The 22,585-nt window shown below is 40.5% G+C and overlaps 1 protein-coding gene across 18 annotated transcripts in view; it reads left to right on the top strand.

The window, feature by feature from the left end:
- The first annotated feature begins 5,388 nt into the window (after positions 1–5,388).
- Positions 5,389–22,585, top strand: part of ncam1b (neural cell adhesion molecule 1b) — a 113,644-nt gene continuing 96,447 nt past the window's right edge. For 11 of the 18 annotated variants that reach the window (XR_004897424.1, XM_031296384.2, XM_031296373.2 and 8 more), the window contains exon 1: positions 5,389–5,682. Coding sequence is in view for 17 of the 18 variants with exons in the window: in XM_031296384.2 (XP_031152244.1) it covers positions 5,631–5,682 (52 nt within the window). In the remaining variant the exon portion in view is untranslated. The remainder of the gene's footprint in view (positions 5,683–22,585) is intronic. The other 7 variants (XM_031296378.2, XM_031296381.2, XM_031296382.2 and 4 more) reach the window with 3 other exon arrangements.

Genomic DNA, 22,585 nt, shown 5'->3' on the forward strand with positions numbered 1-22,585 from the left:
TCTGCTGTCTTGTAGGGGTGTAAATCCCAGGTTTTTATCACAATACAATAATATATCTATTCTTTGGACAACGATACGATATTTGCTGCTATATTAAAGTCTGTCACGATACAATTTTGAATCGATTCAATTCAGGGGCCTGCGATCGGTATGAGACGATATATATTCTCATTTTTTTTTTAACAATATATTTATTGTTTTGCAAATAGAAAAAATACAGTCGCAGGGACAGTAACGTTATAAACACCCCCCCTCCCCCCACCCTCAACAGCATAATCATTCAAGGAAGAAGAAAAAAATAAAAATATATATATATATATATATACATATAAATACACATATGCATACACACATACATATATACATATAAATAAAATAAAATGGGAATAAAAATAAATAAAACAAAATCAATAGTGGTCCTGTTTATTTTTTAAGAGACATGCCAGCCTCCACAAGCGCCGCCATTCAAGTTTAATCATTGATTTCAGCCTGGTCACTTTCCAGGAACTGCATAAAAGTGTCCCATATCTCTGAACTTATTTAGTTTCCCTTTGGCAACATAGGTTAATTTCTCCAGTGCCAAGCATGACGCCATTTCTCGTAACCACATTCCAGATGTAGGGCCGTCCATACTTTTCCACCTCAGTGCAATCACTCTTCTAGCCTGAAGCAAGGATAGATCAATCATGGGTGCATTTTTGCGGCCCGGTGTAAAGTGATCAGGGTAAATACCTAATATACAGAGCTTTGCCTCAAGTGGAACCACCATATTAGTCACATGTGAAACCATGTATATTACATCTTTCCAAAATGACTTTTTTGGCATTCCCACATGCAGTGCAGCAAAGTACCAACATTATTACTACATTTAGTGCAGCTGTCAGGAATGTTAGGATTGTAGCGATGTAGTTTTACAGGTGTCACATAAGTTCTGAATAGCCACTTGTATTGTATGAGTTTTAGTGCTGTGTTTATAGTCTTTGTTTGTGCCTTTTAGACAAGCATTTCCCCACTCATTTTCTGTAATATTTATTTCTAAGTCGTCTCTTGATGCATTGAGTCTACAGTGGGAATTGTCCTTTGAATTGTATCGTAACATACCATACAATACTGACAGCTGACCTCGAGCATCCTTATTATTTACAATAAACTTCTCTAAAGCTGACATGGGAGGTCTATCCAGGTATATTCTCATTTAACACAGTTTATAGAGACTCAGCAAAGCAACTTAAATATGATTTGACAGTTTTATTACTGACCTCTTTCAGACATTAAAAACAACAAAATAAACTATTATTTGTAATACAAAGAATAAATACAAAGTGGGAATCTATGATAAAGGGGAATCTTACAGACGATATGTATTGATAGTTTCACTTTGCATCAATCATATTGGATCGATGTATCGATACACCTCTACTGTCCTGCCAGGCTGTGATGCTGCATTTCTACCGGCCTGCTGATGCACAGTAACACCACAGTTTGATTTTCTTTTGCCTGATTTGAACAGTAATTGATTATGTAATATACACTGCAAGAGTCACTAAGAGGCAGAGGGTCTTCTCAACCAATGCTAACCAGTCATTATAGCTCCCCCGTTTCTCTCGTTAGTCAGATTGATACCCAGCAAACATAATTATGCAAACCCCTCCCTGTACTACTGACCTCTATTTTTCTCCCATGACCCAGAAAGTGTTCATACCAGTACTGTATGTTGCCTTCTGTTACAGTAGTGGAGGAGGTAAGAGAAGCTATTTTAAAAACCTCCTACAGTGGAGGATGTCCACATATTTCTATGTTTCTGTATGGCCAGGATGGATGGATGGATGGATGGATATAGTTTGACTTAATAATTCATAGAAAGAAAAACAAAATAAACCGTAGTAGTAGTAATGAACACTGAAAAAGTAGATGTTAATCTCTTGCACGTGCGTAGGTGCCTCTAGCCGTAAGCTCAAGAGAGTATGCATGTGTGGTCATGGCTCTAATGGGTGAAAGAGGATGGGAGGAGGCAGGAGAAAGAGGGGGAGATATACTGTACAGAGAGAAACAGAGAGATAGAGAGCCCGAAATAACTTCAGACAGCCTGGTGTGTAATGAAACGTGTATCTTTGAAGTTTCAGAGGGTTGTACATGCTTTCAAAATGGCTTCTTTTTACCAAACTGAGGAGAATAAAGCAAAAACGGAGATAAGATTTATCAGCATGTACAGTCTGCTACTACTTGCTGTATGTGGTTGAACAAAAGTAGTAAAACCAAATGGATCTCGGCAGCGTTTTGAAAGGGATTCTGGGTGATCTGAGTAGATGAAAGAGCATGCTATGTGGGCTTTTTGAGTTGCCAGCTTTTTATTTTTATATTTTATTTTTTTACAAGCTGGCAAAAGGGCTGCAACTAATTTTGCAACTTATTATCATTATTGATTAATGTGCCAATTCTTTTCTCAATTCTTTTCTCAATCAGTCAATTAATTAAGTTCAGTTGTATGGTTTACCACAAATGGACAGCATATTTAGTTGAACAGAAATCGAGTTGATGGCTCAACATTTTCTTATGAATAAGATTAAGGCATGTGGCAGTCCCAAGTTATACTGTCCCCCGAAAAGATGAGATTAATAAAAATAAGACTGCAGCCGAAGTTAAAAACACAACACTGTTAAACCAATTTATTTCAGATGATAGGATTTTGTCAGTTTTCTACCGACTAATTGAAAATGATATCTCCAGTTAAGCTTTCTATTAATTAACTCCCAAGGAATTTAGCCGGCGGGACCCGTGAGATTTCATAGGCATAATGATTACTTGAGCAGATTTATACATTTATCCGGATTTCCGTCCTTTAAAAGAAACTGCTGGAAAATGTCTTGGAAATTCAAATGTTAGTGAGCATGAGGTTACACTAACAAGCTCACCCAAAAAAAAAAACTAAAAAAACAAAACAAACCCAGCTTCATCAGCTTTTCATCTTCAATGCACACGGAATAAAACACGTACCTTTCGGAGGGCATTTATATGCATGAGTCATCAGCTGAGTCATACTTCTATGATGCCGAAGCACAAACGCCAGTCAGACCTCCCTCCTCTCCAACCCCCCCACCACCACAGTGCCCCAAACCCTCTAGCTTCTCCCCCCTGCTTTCACTATACAGTAGTTACGTCTTAGTTGACGGGTGGTTAAAAGAGGAACGGAGGAAAGTCTGTTAACAGTTTTGGGGCCACACTCCCTAAAGTGGTATGTGTAGAGAGAATTATTGAATAAGGATGGGTTGCTGCAAATGTGCAAGATGTGACCACATCACATTTTCAGCCAGCCCACGGATTGATTTGGGTTTATTACGTTTTGGCCCATTGCATCTCTCTGCTGGCCAAAAGTACAAATCAAAGGCAAACCGGCCTGTCAGGGAGCCAAATGCTACGGTTCCTCCCTGCTGTGCAAGCAATCACCTTTCTCTTCCCTTTGCATCCTTGTTCTCTCAGGTACCACTCACTTTAAAGCCTAAATAACCGTGTATTGCATAAGGCTCTCTTTGGTCATTGAAGTGGTGAAGGGGGGTTAGTGGAGTATTTGACTCACAGCAGTGTTTAACAAAAGTATGTGTGAAGCGATGACTGTGGGTTTTGTGTGCATTTTTTAAGTTGTTGAATTTCAAATATAGTGTTTATAGTGACTCTGACAGTATTTTGATAATAGTACAGCATTGTCCTACAGTAATAAGTATTTGTTGTGAAGTTTGACATTTGATCGGTTATCTGTGATCTAAATCTAAAATTCCATTCTGGCAATGGATGACATACTGTATTACATATTAAAGAAACAAAGTCTTACTGCTATCCCTGACATTTCATGATTTGTGAAATGTTTTTTTTTTTTTTTTTAAATAGTGAATAGAATTTATAATTCGAGTTCATCAGGGTCGTGGCTGCCATTGAGGACACAGATGCATTGTTTCCCCTCTGGAGGAGTTTCCTTTCTACAGTTACAAAGAAATTGCACTTGATGGGTTTTGAAGGCTACATTCTAATATTTTTCACACTTAGCTGTCACTGTCTTTAAGAAAGAAGAAAAATGAAATCATTAAGTTAAAAATAAATAGATGGATTTAATATTTCTCCTCCACTATTTTATTCCCAGTGGTGTGAGAAAGACTTTAAAACTGAACCAGCATGTTGGAAGGTAAAACTGATCAGTTCAAAAAACAAATACATGTGAAAAAACATTTCACTGACTTATTTTGATGCATAGTAAACAGTGTTTAATGATTGCTGGGTTGCATGATGGAATAAAGACTCACAAACTCGTATTTTTAAAATACACGCTATCGCTCTGATTGTCTGACAACAGTAATTGTTTAGCTATTAAATAATAGATACTGCTTTCAAATAATGGGTATATGTTATAGTAACTGTAACTTCAACCTATTATAATTACAAATCATCTGCCAATTCTTTTCTCTTTTTTTTAGATTTTTTTTTTTATTAATTTCTGTGGGTCATCACCAGGAAGTACATCAAATAAGGGCGAAACAACAATGTAGAAAACAAATTCAGAATTCCATCTAAATCAGTTTCATCAGAATTTCATCTCTGCTTTTATACTATGCTTCCCTCAATATGTATTGATTATACCGATCCACCCCCGCCCCCATTTACCCATCCACCCCACATATTGCTGGTCCTCATTCAAGACAGGTCCCACACACACACACACACACACACACACACACACACACACACACACACACGACAAAAAAAGAAACAAAAAATATGCCAATTCTTTTTTTTTCATACTAAATTGTTTTAAAAAGTATATTACTGTAGCGATTAATCAATTTTCAAAATAGTTGCCCATTAATTGTCTAAATAATGGATTAACTGACTAAATATTTCAGCTCCACTGGCAATACAAAAGTGGTTCTTAATAATTGCTTATAGCTGATCTATAAAGATTTAATAAATCAAAATAAATAGTTAATTACAGCTCATAAACTCTTAACAGTACAAAGGATGCTTTATTTCATGTATTTGTATTTGTACACTGTATATTCTGGGTGAAAATAAATTGCATTTAGGCTCTGAAGACAATTTTTCCATTATGTAGTGTTGACAACATAAAGCATATCAAATGTTTTTAATCACAGAAAACACCTTAAAATTAATAGGCCTAAATATTTTTAGCTTGAAGGTTAATTGTTTTAATATCTATTTGTTATAGTATATATTATTTGGTCTATTTAAACAGATATAATAATACCGCATTATGCGGACTGCATTTTTATTTTCATTATTATGACTAGGCTATTGCGGGGGTTTCCCCGTGGCACTGGTTTCCTTTGAGACCCGCGCACTATTTAACAGGAGGTACTTTATTCCGCGGATTAATCCACGTGTGTGAGAAGGCTCTGCTTGTCAGTCAGACTTTGAACAGTGCACTGGCGCTCATCACTGCTAATCTCCGGACGCTCCTTGTCATCAACGACGCTGCTACTGACACCGACCAGCTTTAAAAAATATAGATTAAGATGAACAGTTGCTGAGATAAGGCAGGAAACCCGAGGGCAACACCGTAGGGACCGAGCGGAGATAAAAACGTTAGCTAACGTTACGACGTTTAACGTTACTCGGGAGTTGCGATGGTCCAGTTAAAGGATATTTTTCTAGCCTTGCTTCTTGTGGGCTACACAGGTAAGACAATCTTACATTCAGCACCTAAGCTGGAAATGTTTCTCTTTCTGTTTATCTCTGTATATCACCACCCTTTAATTGTGGACAGGACGGCAGGCATCCTCTCGCCTCTCTCCTCCTCCCTCCTTCGCCCGCAGGCACTCTGTTTAGCAGGTGCAACGGTAACGTTAAAGGTACTGCGACTGCTGCTAATTACGTTACTCGCGAGCAGGGTAATGTATTTTTTTTAAGTAAAGACAGCTTGCTGTTAATGTGTGAGGGTACCATTCTCTGGAGACACTCTTACATGCTACATAACGCTTACTCTTTGCGTTACCAGCCTGTACGCTGACTTAGCGGTATTGAACATTAAATAAAACATGATGCTAATGAAGGATAGGGTTTTAAATTGAATTAGCATTACTGTGTGCATTATGTGAATGGAAATGTGCCATGGGGCTTTAATTTTTCTCCCATTTATGATCGTGTTGTTGTCGGCCGTTGGTCTCAGCTTGGCTGGGACGTGTATGTTGTTGATGGGAAGTGATGCTGGGCTCCTTGTATTTGTAGACGTGCGCACACACACACACACACACACACACACACACACACACACACACACACACACACACACACACACACACACACACACACACACACACCGCCTTCTGGGTTGAGTCACGTTCTCTCAGTTAAAGGTACATTGTGCAAAATAAAACATGGCAATTTGAAGTGCACCTGTCAATGTGTACAGGTGTGATGGCATTAAAGGAGGGGTTGGCAATGCATGCTCGCTAACATACAGTACATGAATGATGACACTGTGGGTTTAGTTGGTCTCTCTGGCACACTGATGCAAAGCAAGCACAACTTCTGTCTCTGAATCATCTGTTATGTAATCTGATGCCACGATAAAGGCTTTGAAATGAGAGCCTCTAAGTTGGTAAAATGTGTCGTTATGTAAGTCTAAAAGAGGGAGATTTGTGACGACAAATGATATTTTGAATAGCTTTTGCACGCCCATTTTTTGATTAAAATCAGTAATTTGACATGTTAGGCGATTACAGTACGGTTGGTGTAGTACTCTCAGCTACACTCAGGCTCGGTGTTTCGTGGGATAGCCTGTTAATCCTTTATGTTCAATCCAATATGTGCAGGGGTGTTCCTAAGGCTGGAGAGGAAAACACACATGGAGTGGAGACCTCACTGCATTCTCATGTTAATGCAATTTCACTTTGGTTTATTGAAACATTTAATGTAGAAATGTCAATTTGTAAGACCCTTATGATGGGAGTCAGTCTCATTGAGCCATCATTTAATTTAAGCATATATTCTGATGTATTTGACACGTTAGGCAAGGCAGCTTTATTTGTATAGCACATTTTCATTAACATTAAAGAGCCAGACTGAACTCACTAAGTGGCGTATGTATGACACGCCAATCTGTATGCCGTTTTTGCGTGTTATCAAGACGCATAATCGTTTTTTAGCGTGTTTATCAACACTGTTTGGCCTCCATTGACCTACATTACATGTGAATTATCGCTGTAGGGAGTAGTATGAAAGGACGGAGGTTGGTTGGGGTGGTGGATGGGTAAAACACAGGACTTTCACCCAGAGCCGGGATTGCGTCCCGCGTGTGGCGTTTATCAACCGTTTATTTAAAAAAAATTTTTTTTTATAAAGCCTTCCCCAATGTTCTTTTCCTAAACCCAACCGTTTATTGTTTTCCTAAGCGTGTGACGTTGGTCAACGTCATGTTTTTGTCATTTTTGAGTGTTACTAAAGCCTTTCCCAACGTTCTTTCCATAAACCCAACCTTTTTTTATTCATTTTTTTACACGCGTGACGTTCTCGCGATAGCACGGCACGTTCTCACGATGGCGACGCCACGTGGTATGTATGTTTACATCCGCTGTATACAGCGTAGACATACACGTGGATAGCTCAAAATGTGTACAGATAACACGCCATTTGGCTTTAGGAAAGTCATGATGCCATGTTGTAAGAGCAGTTAAAAACGATTTAAAAAAGAATTAAAAACAGATGAAATACGAGAATAGAAGTTATAGTGCAGTATTAGAAATTAAACATTAAAGAGTAGTTAAAAACAATTAAAAATATAAAAGCAGATAAAATACGAGATTGTAGGCTGCTAGTATGGTACAATATATAAGCCGTTGATCTATACACGTAATCCACCCGCAATCTTTGCCGTTCCCAGAACGGGCCGGTCCCACCGGTCTTACTTTTTAATTCTCTTTATATGCTTATATAGATTGTCATACAGTTTCAACAATGCAACTTCAGTATAAGAAATGACATTTTTTTTTAAAGAAAGGCAACATCAAAAAGAAAGGTCTTCAGTTGATTTAAGTAAGGGTTAATGCCCGACGAGGCAACCGTCGGACGGTTCGCGCCTCACCGTCGTCCATTAATATCTGACAATGGACACCTCGAAGGGCATTAACCCGCTTATACCATGGTCACTTGCCAAATAACATATTTTTTAAAACATTAGTTTATATTTTAATTAGTTTTACAATCGAAATCTAAAGTTTTGGTTTGGTTCTGGTTACGCCTGACGGTTTGACTAATACCTGGAACAATCATTCCCGTCCTATAAGGTTCTTATGCAATGCAAACGTTGTTCACTCCTCCAGGAAATAGGAAGGACCTTAGATACGACTTGCCTCCCTTAGCAACGGGTAAGATAATTATAGTCCGCTCAGCTACGAGCCAGAAAGCTAACGCTATGCTAGCAAGATCCGAAGTCAATCACATTGTGTACAGTTGGCAATCAGTAAAAATAACCTGACAGTATGTTGAACAACAAGACAAGCTAGCTATCCAGCCATGTCATCATTCCCAAAGCAATACGACTTTTACGAACAATTTGATCCGCGATTTGTAACGTTACTGTCGACCGCAGCCTGAAGTGGCGACCTGAACAGCGAACGGGATGTGAGATAACGTTATTCGCTGTGAAACAAAGTCAGTTAAGAGGGGCAGTATAACTTACTTCTTACAGCGTGTGTGTTAGAGCCATCCTGTGGTGTTCAGAGGACGAGGCACTGAAGAAGCACACCGTGTTAAAAATAACAGATTCACATTTCCTTTTTGTTTTAATGTAGCGCATTCATTTAGAACAGTAAACAGTTTCACCAGAACTCCTTCAGTAGGTGTCCTACATCACTTTTTTTCTGGACACCCTGCAGCCAATCAGAATCGAGTATTCACCCAGACCATGGTATAAAATGCGTGTTATGTTACCACCAATTACACTAAACGCTTAAAAATTATAGGCAACCTGTTAATTTAATGGAAGCCTTGGATGAGCTCTGAAAATTCTCTATTTTGCTTGAGAGAGAACATCATTTTATTTAGCCTATTTTTTTGCACAGAACATCTGAAACTTTGCACTAAAATTCTACAACTAGAGACACTTCAAGTGAAGGATCTTGTTAATACTATATAATATATACTGTTATTTGGCGATATCATTTAGCCATTGATTCCATACGAGATGTTTGAGGCTGATATCGATATTTGAAAATATAGATTTTTAGGATACCTTATTTAGCTAATCATTGTTTCAAGAATTGTGACTTTGTAATAAACTTGTCAGACTTGGACAAACAATGTAATGATGACACAGTTGCTAAAAGCCCAAATCGTTGGCATTTCTGTACTGTAGTTTCTTATTACTTATTGGCCTTTATCTGCAATAACCTAATTTTGGTTGATATAGCAGCCCAGCCCACCAATCGGTTTAACTCTCTCTATTGTACAATGTAATTAGGTTATTTGGAGTTTTGGTTTGAATTCCATTTGATAGCCTGACAAGCATTAGCCTACCTTAAATGAACAATTATGTACAGCTGAAAGTGGACGATGTAGAGTTTACCATGATACATGTATGCATGTGGATATAAAAGAGATAGGACTGCATGATTCTGACCTTTCACTGTAATAGTCTGATCACTTCTCTCATAACTCATGTGCCCAGGGCTCGACAGTAACGGTTGCCCTTGGCAACCAGATTGAGTCAATTGGCAACCATTTCTTGGCCTCTGGTTGCCCTCTTTGGCAACCACCTGTTCAATATTTGTGTTTTTATTAATAGATCAAAACAAATCAAAACTTACAAAACTGTAAAATCTTATTTCAAAAGAAGTCAATGTTTTATTTGGATGTCTCCGTAAAGTTTAAACACTACGTTTGTGCGCACTGTAGCACTGTATTTCACTGTAGAGGATTCCAACAGCGGGACGTATACAACAGTCTGCCGCTAAAGCTATGAGCTAAAAGACTCAAACTAGCACTGGTCACTGTCGGAAAAACAAAACGGACGGGACTAAATGTTGCGTTTACTTAAAACCAGTGACTGTAAAAAGCTTAAAACTGGTGAACCTCGTGGTGCATTCAAAGTTATTGTGAAATACCCTTTTCTCATCTGTTTTTCTCTTTTAACAACAATTTACAAGTGAAAGAAGTAATTATTGTTAAAAGTTATTATTACATTTTTAATAACCAGTTAACCCCCCCCCCCCCCCCCCCTTTTTTGAGCTGGTCTGAAAATTTATCCGATCCGTGACTCAAAATCGTGATCCGATCCATGAGTTCTGTTATCTGTTGCACCCCTGTTTGAGAGGGATGGGAAATTATATTGCAAGCCATTATCCCATTGTTTCGTTATTAAAATGTGTGTTATAGTTACATAACAAGTCAATTGCTCCAAATATAGGCAGTTTAAAACATGGTAACCGTATTGTCCATTTGGGCAACCATAAGCTGATACTTGGTTGCCAAGCCGGCAACCACTTAAAAAGTTAGCGTTGAGCCCTAGTGCCATCACTGAAGCTGAAATAAAAATATTTGCTTTGTATTTCTCTATTGAATCTAGGTTTGTAGTGTTTGGCGCTGCACAGATGTCAGAAATAGTACTTTTATTTATGTCACTTTTTGGAGTTAAATGTAAATCAAAGAAAATTGAAATTTTTTGAATAGATAATTATACTGTATAGTATAGTTGCAGTATTTATGTCTGAACTGAGATTTGGGAGGGATTAACCCGCTTCCTCCTCCTTTCCTCTCTGCCTGCTGCATGCTCAATGGGCCTGTTGAGCCTCTTGACATAATTATGAATTGATCCTCTCCAGACTGATAACTGGAATATTTCTGACAGAAAATGAAATATAGCCTCCAGAAATCAAAGTGAGAGAAGTGAAGCAAAACTGGGCGACATAAGAGATGAGTTTCCAATGTCCTCAACCGGTGGGATATGATGAATGAATTGCAATCTTCATCTCACCATATGGCTCTCTCTTCAACAGCAAAATGTGTCTCTCTAGTTTACTGTAGGATTGTTTCACTTAGCCTGTGTTACATCATCACTCAGATCATGTGGGAACGATGACGTAGCTCCACGCTGCTCCATTTACAAAGCAAAGATTGTCAGCATTGCTGACTGCAGGCCGACTTACAGCAGCTCCAGACTTCTTTACGTCTGACTTAGCTCCATGACGATGAAAATCAACTCTGCCAAAAGCAATGGTTGCTCGTCCAACTTGAAAGTGATTATTTTAGAACAGTGTGTGTGCACATTGTGTTTCCCATATTTACAATGTATTTAGGAGGTCCACCAAAATAAACTTAGCACAAAAAGTATTTATTTCTCTGTGGTAACAATGCTTTTTGGCAATAAATCTTATACCGTTGGAAAGCCTGTTTAGTTCCCTTTCAAATGGTGCCCCATTTGTAAGGAACATGCATTTGTGGGATGAGCAGCAGCGCTGAGTATGTGGGTTGCGCCCATGAGAAATTTGCCAAATCTTCTCTGCCAATGCCAAACAGCTTATTCTGCCATTGACTCGTTTGGTGTTTGGTGGATTGGATGATTGAAGTTTGAAGAAACAAGTCATATTGGCAATTGAATAATTTATTCATTTTACAAACAGGAGCCTCAGTAGCGTGTGGAAGAACCATACACAGCCACAACAGCCTGACACCTCCTCCTCATGTTGGTCACCAGCCTGGTCACACACTGCTGTGGGATGGCACCCCATTCTTCAACCAGCATTTGTCGCAAGTCAGCCAACGTGGTTGTGTTGGTCACTCTGGCACGAACAGCACACCCAAGCTGATCCAACAAGTGTTCAATGGGGTTGAGGTCAGGACTGCTGGCAGGCCATTCCATCCTCTCCACTCCCACATTCTGGAGGTAGTCTCTGATAAACCCTGCCCTGTGGGGGCGAGCGTTGTCATCTTGGAGGATAGAGTTCGGTCCCAGACTGTGGAGATATGGGATTGCCACCAGTTGCAGAATCTCATCTCTATATCTCTCTGCATTGAGATTGCCTCCAATGATGACAAGCCTCGTTTTTCCAGTGAGGGAGGTGCCGCCCCACACCATCACACTGCCTCCATCAAAAGGTGTTACTCTATCGGTGCAGCAATCAGCATAGCGTTCTCCGCGTCTTTTCCACACTTTGACCCTACGATCCAACTACCATAGGCAGAATCATCCAATCCACCAAACACCGAACGAGTCAATGGCAGAATAAGCTGTTTGGCATTGGCAGAGAAGATTTGGCAAATTTTTCATGGGCGCATGTTCCTTACCATTTGAAAGGGAACTAAACAGGCTTTCCAACGGTATAAGATTTATTGCCAAAAAGCATTGTTACCACAGAGAAATAATCTACCAAACACAAACACATTTCCTTACTTTTTGTGCTAAGTTTAGAATTTTCTGCATTACGACATGTCTTGGCATCTAAGAATCAATTCCCCCCCCACCCCTAGTGCAAAGACCTTTACAGTTTGTCTCTTGCTGTTTTCATAGCTTGCAGAGAGGCCACAGTGGAACTACTGTACATAGAGGGCTCCTACTAATGTTCATTTTCATTGGCGAGCAATTGTTTTTCTTCATTGGTTGATTGATCAAGTAGTCTGTAAAATGACAGAACACAATTTCTCGTTTATTTCTTCAATTCTTTTGTCAACTAGCAGCAAAACCAAAAGGTTTTCCATTTACAATTATATAAAATAGAGAAAATAATCAAATACTCACATTTGAGAAGCTAAAACCAAGCAACTGTTTGTCATTTTCGATTAATATATGACTCAAACGATTAGGCTAACTGATTATTATTGTCACTTTAATTCTACATATGGTCATGGCTTGGTGCTTCATTAGACCAGTAATGCAAAACTCAATTAAGCATTTGATTAACATGATCATGGAAAGTGTGTTGGTGTGGGCACCAGTAGTATCTGCTTATGAAGCAAAGCAGCAGGAGGGATTATACTGTCATTAGCATTTGCAGACATTGCTTAACATGCCTTTGTCTTCAAGTGTCAAACAGTTGGTTAGACCCGGTGTGATTTGGGCATGGATGTATTATAAGAACTGCAGCGTTCGAGGCGGAGCCCCGTTCATTCCTTTTGAGAGTTGCTCAGTGGCACATAAAGCCATCATGGAGCCAAAAATGACCTGTATGATCGGCACTACTTCCGCATTGTGCGGCCCATAGAGCAGGCGCACTGCAGACCTCTGCCGGCCAGGCCGGCTACTTCCGGTTTAGCGCTCCAATAACTTGAATGGGGATTAAATGATTTAGGGTGTACTCACACTTTCTAATATTTTAGAATGAGAGCAATATGAGCAGTTGACAAGACAGCGAGTGAAGAGGGTGAGAAGAGAGGGTGGGCCCTGATGAGAGAGATTATGTGTTGTCACACAGACGACAAGCGTTGTATGGTCATAATAGGTTGTGGATTTGAAAGTTATCATCCCTTAAATCATGTATAAGTCTGTGTATTGTGTGCAAGGTTGAAATTGCAGTCTAGTGAATGCAGTTATTTTGGTGCGCCTGCTATATTTGGGTTCGGATTACCTTCATGCACTTGGAAGCGAACTGAGACCCTCGTTTTCAAGCGGACCAGAGTTCGGTTGTTTGGTCCGCACCAGAGTTTGAATGAGCTTTTACACCAAACAAAAAGAATCCGATCAAAACGCTCCAGGGTTCTATTAAAAAGCACCAAACTGCTGAGGTGTGAAAGCACCCTTAAGCAGACATTTGGAGAAAGGTCCATTCGCGGAAATCCAGCCAAAGCAGGTGAAGTGACAGTGTGTATCTTTTTACCTCCATTTTCTATGATAATTTTACTGCCAAGAACAAGAGTGCTTACTGACAGGCCACTGCCAAGCTTTAGAGGATGTTTGTTGGACCAGAATATGTGTCAGAATAGAATTTGATGATTCAAAAAATTAAAAAAAAATTCTAGATCCAGTCAGCCATGTATGTTTGAGGTATTTTATCTATTCAGACTAGTCATTTCAACAAATTTAAACTGTGTATCTTTTATTTTTTTTTAAAGATAATTTTTTTTGGGCATTTTAGGCCTTTAATTCCACAGGACAGATGAAGACATGAAAGGGGAATGACATGCAGCAAAGGGCCGCAGGTCGGAGTCGAACCCGCGGCCACTGCATCGAGGAGTAAACCTCAATATATGTGCGCCTGCTCTACCAACTGAGCTAACCTGGCCACAACTGTGTGTATCTTAAGGCCCTGACACACCAACCCGATTATCGGCCATCAGACAGTCTGACGAGGTCAGTGACCCGAGTCTGTTCGGTGTGTTCCGTGCCGTCATCAGTCGGAGGAGGAGCCGTCAGCCTTCATTTGGGCCGATTTGACATGTTGAATCGGAAGGCGGGCAGTCGGACTCAATGACCAATCTGATTGGTGGAGTGCTAACCCGGAAATGACGAGCGGGATGAGCCTCTCAAAATCTGATGAAAATCTTTTAAACTGACCTTTGTCGATCTGAAATGAAGACGGATTCAGCAACTGCATGGCCTATTTCTCGCTTAAAATGTTTTCAGAAACACGTTTCGGTGAACTATTTTAGTGCAATATGAGATCGTATTCTGAACGAGCCGCCATAATGGTCTGGCTTTGAAATTCCGGAGAAGCCAGACCCATATCACGCGTTCGTCCAATCAGCTGCTTTGGTTTTAATTTTTTGGACTACAATACAGATTAGTTCCACACGCGCAGAAGGTACGCTCAAGTCGGCGTCGCTTCGGTGTGTTCTGAGGCACTTTTTTGACCAACTCGGGGAGGCAGTCAGCCCGACTGCCTTTTCTACGGACGGTCGGCCGTCGGAGTGGTGTGTCAGAGCCTTTAACCGTGAAACAGTCAGTGAAATACCCGTTCCCTATAAATCAGACTGTAGACTTGTAGTTTTAAAGCTCCCATATCTCTTGCACATCATTTGTTTTTAAAATCTCATAGATGCTAAGGTTTTCATCCAGTATTAGGAAGGAGAAGCAAGAAAGAGAGAGACTGTGGTTTTGTTCCAACCAGGACTACGTGACTCCACTAGTGATGGGGAGTGGATCAGACAGATCCAGGTCTGAGAGGGTTGAGAGGAGCTGCATTGCCTAAGGACGCTAAAAAGATGACATTACACATGCACGTGACCCTGTGAAGCGCTGTGGAGTCATAAACCTCCTTTCCTGAGGGTTTGCTCACCGAAGAGGCACAGGCTGTGGGGCTTAGTGGTTGTTTTTGTCAGTGATTAGGTTTTGTGGTGGTAGCATGCATCCTTATGCCATTCCTGTGAGGTTTGAGTTATTATATTATTAATAAGGTTTAATTTAAGAGTACGAAACGGGTTAAACACAGCACTGAGGCCTGGGAAACGAGCTTGTTGTGTATCTTGTTACTACTGTATGTAAGTGCTGAGAACCTGCTTCAGACACATTGCTTTTTAGCTAAAGATTGCAATTCCAGTGACTTCATACTACAGTACAGTATGCATTTGTCAAGTCATGCTAAGATCTCAGAGCTATCAGGAAATTAGAACAGCGTGTCCTTGTCATTCTATGAAAAGAGGCCAGCACTGTGAATACAGGATCCCTGTGGACGTGTAACCCTAGATTGGCAATACTTTAGGCATTATAGGGCCTCTCTCCACTTTGAAGCATTTGCTCTGTGGGACAAAAGGAACATGTGACAGAGTGTTGGGAGTAGAGCCTGACCGATAAAGGATTTTTAAGGCTGATATCGATACAAATATTTGGTGATTTAAAAATCCGATAATCTGATATATCGGCCGAGATATATAAAAAATAATCCAGAAACGCGTAACAAAACCTAAACAGATTTCCCTAACATTAGTTATTTATGAGTCCTCACTAAAATAATATGATAATGCAGTTTAAAAATAAACTTCTTTGTTTTATTGTCACAACAGAACAGAGGAACATCAAAATATATTGAAGCTCTGATAAATAAAATGTATAAAAATACAAACTTAAGATGTGAAACTTAAAGGGTTAAACACGAGTGCTGCCAACAGGGACGTTGTAGATCGCCCTCTGGTGGCAAACTATGCAACGCCAACACTTATAACACGGTTGAAGGGTGTTTGTCCATTTTTATTTAATCTTTTAAATATTCATTTATCAGCCATTATAAATGCCGATACCGATAGTTTGGAAAATGCCTGATATTGGCCGATAATATCGGCCCGCCGATATATCGGTCGGGCTCTAGTCGGGATCAATTATCTGCTAGGTATAATTGTCTTGTTTGTTCAGGCTAGAGGGCTGCATTGGGATTGACAACGCAAATCTCGCAGGAGCGGGCGGTTTTAACTTTGCTGCGGGCGGTTAAAAAAACGCTGCAGGATCGTGATATAGCCTGGAACCCCCCCACGCCAGCAGGCACCATAGATATACATGTATACTGACTGAGTATATACTGTATAGCCCATCTATGAGCAGACACCAGCGTGTCTGAGCCTCCGAGGACGGGGGAGCTCTGAGCCGAGGCTCCGTCCTCCCCGTCTAACAGCAGCAAGCACCTGCCTTCTTTGCCTGCATCTTCTCCCTATTAACCTATAAAATGACGTGTTTTCTCATGCGGGACGGGAGAAGACACAAAATCAATGCATCTCTATTATTGTGCAGGCATAAATTCTCAAAGTTTTGCAGGTGCGGGCGGGAGTGGAGGTACACATTGCGGGAGCGGGCGGGAGTGTAACCCACACGTTGCGGGTGCGGGCGGTAATGGTCAGAAATTTGCCGGGAGCGGGATGAAGAAAACAGTCCCGCGCAGGGCTCTAGTTCAGGCTTCTCTTGACATTGGTGAAAACAACTTTGGGCCATTCCAACGTGCCTGTTTTCATTTTGGTTCTCATTTGATCTGATTTGACCGGTTAGCCTTCAGCTATAAATGCTTGGTGCACTTGGCAAAATGTAGCACCTTTTTCACTTTACACGATTCACTTGCAATAAAGAAGGATTTCCCCTTTCGCTCAGGCTGTTATTGACTGAGAGCAATTCCTGGCTCCCTCTCTGTCTTTGCATATTTTATTTGGGTGTGAGAGAAGCAGGGAAAAACAGGAGTCCTGTGACCCAAACCAAGTCATCACAGCCTTGTCTATGTCCCCTGAAAGAGGAAGTGAGCTAACGATCATGTCACTATCCATGCTGGAAGGAGCTGTGACCCGATTTACAATAGATAACGATGAGTCTTGTCAACGCATGATACAGTATGTCTGATTTTAAGAAAATGAGTGCATGCCTCATCTTACCGTAACAAAGCAATATGCTGTTGGCTAGGATTTAGCTCTCAACTTCGTTTGTGGAGTGTGAAGAGAAGCTGTGTGTGTGTGTCTTTGCATGCATCCATGCACATCATGGTGCATTCATTAATAAAACACTGTAGGATGCATCACCATGCACACAGCAAGGAGATATTCAGATTGTTACGCCCCAGGCTTTCTTTTTATGCAGTCACCATAGTGTGTCACCCGCTCCTCTAACGTTATACTCCTCTACCGGCTTAGTCATTGCCTGGAAACTTAGAGATACCTCTGTTTCACACAAAGTCATGACATGCCTTAATAGTAATATAAAAAAGTGAAACGACACTCATTCAGTAAAAAGAAAACATCAGTTATTTTTTTTTATCTCTAATTAGATCACAGTAAGAAGGCACTATCTCCAGAGAAGCAATAGCCGCTACATATAGCTGTTTCTTATCCAGTCAATGTGCAGGATCCACTTTCAAAGGATGTCAGTGATTCCCACAGATAAGCTATACTTGGGCAGCCTGCAGAAGTATGCTAACAGTCACTCAAGTATGTTTTAACCCCATAACAATTAAATTTGTCTGATTTAATGATAGCTGTGCATTTTGAGTATTTTAATATGAAATCATGCACAGATGACCCTCGCATTTTGCGTTCAAACTGCTAACTCTTATTCAAAGGCCCTTTTATTCATAGATATTTTCCCTACTCATGAAAGATGATAATATATAATATGCAACACTTTTTAAAATAAATCTATTATATCCCACAGCTACCGAGAGTGTCACATTAATTCTCAACCTGATCATATTTTAGTACATCCCCACAGTGTTAGGATTTTTAGAGAACTAGAATGAAAAGAAAAATGTAGAAAGTGATATCACTGGGGAAGGGAATTAACCTCCATGTAATCCTCACTCATGCAGAGTAATCTAAAATTATGTAACAGATATGTCCAAAGATAGCAAGAAACCTACATGGCAACATGGCACGTGGCAAGTGCATGGGTCATGACGAAACAATGTTTCCATAGCATGTTGAACATTACAAAAAATATTTTTTATTTATTATCTTTGTATAATCAAATTGATCATTATTGCTGTAGTTATCTTGTCACACAGTGAACAAGATTTAAAGATTATTTTCATTCAAAATTGAACATAATACCAGGGTGATAATTGTGACACAGTGCAATCCGAGATCTTAACATCCACCTTCACCTTTTTTTTCTGGACAGCACTTGCAGGCCTGTGGTGATTGATCCCAATGAATAATGAATGAGTAATGTTAAGGACGTTACACCGTCTCGTACCGACATTTGCCACGCTGCTTGCACTCTGTAGTACATGGAGAAATATCGCTGCTGTTCCCGGCCTTGTAACGGATGGCATTGTGACGTGAATATTTTTACATTTTGACAGCCAGTTTCCTTCAAACTGAAGTGTTGGTAACTGATAACTGGAATGTATTTAGCCATGCATTTCCTCTTATACACATGGACACCCACAGGGTGTAACACACAGAGAGATTCAGACTATCTACCACAGACCCCATCGCTTTTCACACACAGGCGCCCCAACCAATCAGATATAACCACTAAAGCTTGGGTGTGGAAGGAATTTTGAGAGGCTTTAAAGGGCAATTTAAAGGGGTTTTCATTGAGGGCACGGAATTGCTAACATTAACAGGCAATATCATCCAAAGTTAAACGGAGCACTTAGCAGAACCAAACAGAAAGGAGGTGTAGCTGGAAGATTGGAGGGGATTAGAGTCCATCTCTGAGTCGGAGGTCACTGGAGTACTACGGTTAACTCCTCAGTGGTAGAGTGCTGGCGGTGGATCAGATGTGTTTGGATATTGTTAGGCTTGGTAACAGTGCCCTTGGTCCGGCACACCACCACGTCCCCATTACTGGGGAGTTTTCTGACTACTGTGTATTCACACTGTGTAGTCCCTCTTGAAACCCGATTTCCAAGGTGCTCAAGCCTATTGTTGGGCCTCAGGTTTACCTTTGTGTGGAACAGTAGGCTAGCTTTTAACCCGGTGCCAGATCGGGAGGTCATAAGGATTTGCTATTCCAGTGCCTGGGAAGGCTTATGGCAGGGTTTTCCTGTGTTATATAGGGAGCAGGGGGCCGCTGTTGCAAGCTATTTATTCCCTGTAACCTCAAGCTCTGTTTGCATTCTTGGCATAACCCCAAGCACAGCGGGTTTTGGCATTGGACCGTTACGGGGGTTGACTTGTCCCTTGTTACTGTGTATGATGTTTATGGATAGAACATCTAGGCCCAGGTTTGACGCTGGCATGATTAGAGCTGGGGGTAAACGATTATTTATTAAACGATTAATCGGGCGATTATTTTATTGATTAGTTGACTAATCTGACTAATTGGACGATTAATATAACGATTATTTTTCTGTTGCTCGATTAATAAAAACCATAATGTATCTCAAATAAATACCAAAAAATTCTTAATAATATATTTTATTAAACAATTTTGCACAGCAAAAAATCTTCTGCTTTACACAAAATAAAATAATTATTTTACTGTTATACAAAATGAAAGGCCATCCTGTTTACTCTTTTACAGTACCAACATAACTCTCTTGTTCAAAAAAATCAAGTTGTAGTGCAAAAAAGAAAAACACTGTGCAGTGCACAGTACAGACATTTCTGAGAGTGTTTAACACAACATAACAGTCCCAACATAAAACCTGATGCATAATCAAACTGACTCTCTTAACTGCTATTCTGTAGGTTTACATGCTAATGCAGCTGTGCACTTTGGTGGTGCTAGGCTAACCAACGCATCTTAGCTCTCTGTGCAGTTTGTTCGTGCCATAGATATAGAACAATGTTGTTCTATATCTATGGTTCATGCTAGGTTAGTAGCTAACGTTCACGTTAACTAACGTTAGCTGCTATAGATAGCTGTGTTCTGCAGCCGTAAGCTAGCTACCATTCAAGCCAACATTAGATGATAACTAACGTTAGCTAAACACAGCTGTCTAGGCGCCAGTAGCTAGCTAACGTTAACGTTAGCTACTAACCTAGCACGAACAAACTGCACGGAGAGCTAAGATAGTTAGCTAGCACCACCTAAGTGCGCAGGCTACACAACACACTACACAAACATGAAATTAATTTAGCCAACGTTAGTACTTGGGACTATATTTGAAGTATTCCCATACCTTCGATGATTAAGGGCGAGCTGTTTTTTTAGGACTTTTTCTTTTCATGGGGCTTTTTGCAGGGCTTTGTTGGGAATTCTGTGAGGAGGTTGCTGTTTCGTCCTCCAGCCTGCAATGTTTTGGTCTCCCACATGTGTGTGTGTGTGGCGAAGCGTCGACGCAAAAATACGACGTCGACGTAATTTTGACGTCGACGTCATCGACGCGTCGCTACAGGCCTCGGCATGATGCAATTTTGTCTTCACTGAAATCAGTAGTGTGCTGGTCAGCCCTCACCTTACGAACTACAAGCGTTGGGTATAGACCTAATAATGGGTTTGTGCAGGGTGGCTGTCTCACTCTGTGTGATAATATGAGGGTGTCTTAGGTTTGACTGACTGATCGCTTAGGCTGTCACACTGCGTGGTTAACACACCTCAGTTCCACATTTGCCAAATTTGGCTACAGTAACTGACAGCTGTGACAGTGAATTATAAACTCAAACATCCCTCAAGCCCAACTTCAGAAAGATATGCAAAACCTGGGATTTGATTCCCAGCAGTTGTATCTTCTGCTTTTTGTGCATTCCAACAAAATACAGTGCGTTCGTATTTGGAAAGCTGGGGATGATTTCCGTCCTTTTCACTGCACTAGCAACTCCCACTGGTTGGTTGGTGTGCCTGTCCAGTAGTGCAGGAACTGGGAGAGCTTAAACCTCCCACACATCATGCCCTACCGTTGAAGCACATTGCACCTCTGTCTGCAGCTCTACACAGGCAAACAGTAGGGTTAGCATTATGAAGGGGCATAGGAAATTGGACTTTTCAAATTTGAAAGAAAACACAGAAAATTCTTATAGATGTATGAACTACTCAAGATTACATTAGAAAGCTCAAGTAGGCTTTCAAGATTAATTTTCCAAATATTTGTATCACAAACATTATTATTATTAGGCTGTTATTATTAAGGGGGCAGTGGTGGCTTAAAGGTTAGAGACGCAAGCTTGTGACCGGGAGGTTGTCGGTTCAATCCCCAGACCGACAGGATACAATCTGGGTGGGGAAAGTGAAGGAGCAGCACTTGTCCCTCCCTCATTACCACCACTGAGGTGCCCTTGAGCAAGGGCCTTAACCTCCAAACGCTCCAGTGGAGCTGCTCAGTGGCTAACAGATCAGACTGGGCAGCTTCCAGGTATGAATGTGTAACTGTATGAATGTGATCAGGGCGTTCCTGCAAAAGAGAGGCTGCCTCTCAGTGAACCTTCCCTGAATAAATAAAGGTTAAAAAGAAATGTAAAGGCAGTGTTGATTGTGCCCTTTTAAATATTGAGTACTACAACTTAACAAGTAGTTAAGATAGTGTGCAAAGGAGAGTGAGAAGATGAAAGGTGTGAAGGACAGAAGATGTGCAAGGTTACTGACCTAACGACACACTATGTGAATACATAAAGGTTGTATTTTAAGCTCAGTGTACCACTTGGTCAATCCAAAGCAGCGGACTGAAAAAACAATATCCAAACAAAATGTGTATGTAATGCAGTGTCCGATTTTTGAAGTAATGGCATCTTGTCTGTCTTGGTCTTTTTTACCATGTCTCTCACGCTCCTCCCTGAAGGAGCTCAGTATGACTCATTGGCTTCCACTTCCTGAAAGCCGCCTTGCTCTCTTTGCCAGCAGAAGCCGGATGTGTCATGAACCCCGTTGTGCATCTTTTCCATAGATGTCATAGATACGCAGATGACAGGCCCTCTGTAGCAAATGAAACTGTCTGCCAATGTAGAGAGACAGGGTATCTATGCACCTATACAATGATGGCACAACTCCAATGACAAGCACCAATGACAACTACTGCTATCTAAAAACGATTACCTTCATTGTTCTGGTAGTGTCTTAAATGCTACCAAATACTTACTTATCATTGTAAAGCTGCAGTTTGAAGCAGTTTCAGTCGATTCATGTTCATGGTTGTGGTCAAAATGCTCACAGTGTAATAAGCCTGTAAGCTAGTATTTATAATTTACTCATCTAAACCCTGGTAGACTTTCGTGCTGCTTACACCAAATTCCCTACAGCTTATTTTTGGTATCTTGTCTTTCTCAAGCTAAAGACATTTTGTAGGGGAGTATAGGGAGTCTTTTG

The sequence above is a fragment of the Sander lucioperca genome, chromosome 5, assembly GCF_008315115.2.
Source record: "Sander lucioperca isolate FBNREF2018 chromosome 5, SLUC_FBN_1.2, whole genome shotgun sequence".
NCBI classification, from domain to species: Eukaryota; Metazoa; Chordata; class Actinopteri; order Perciformes; family Percidae; genus Sander; species Sander lucioperca.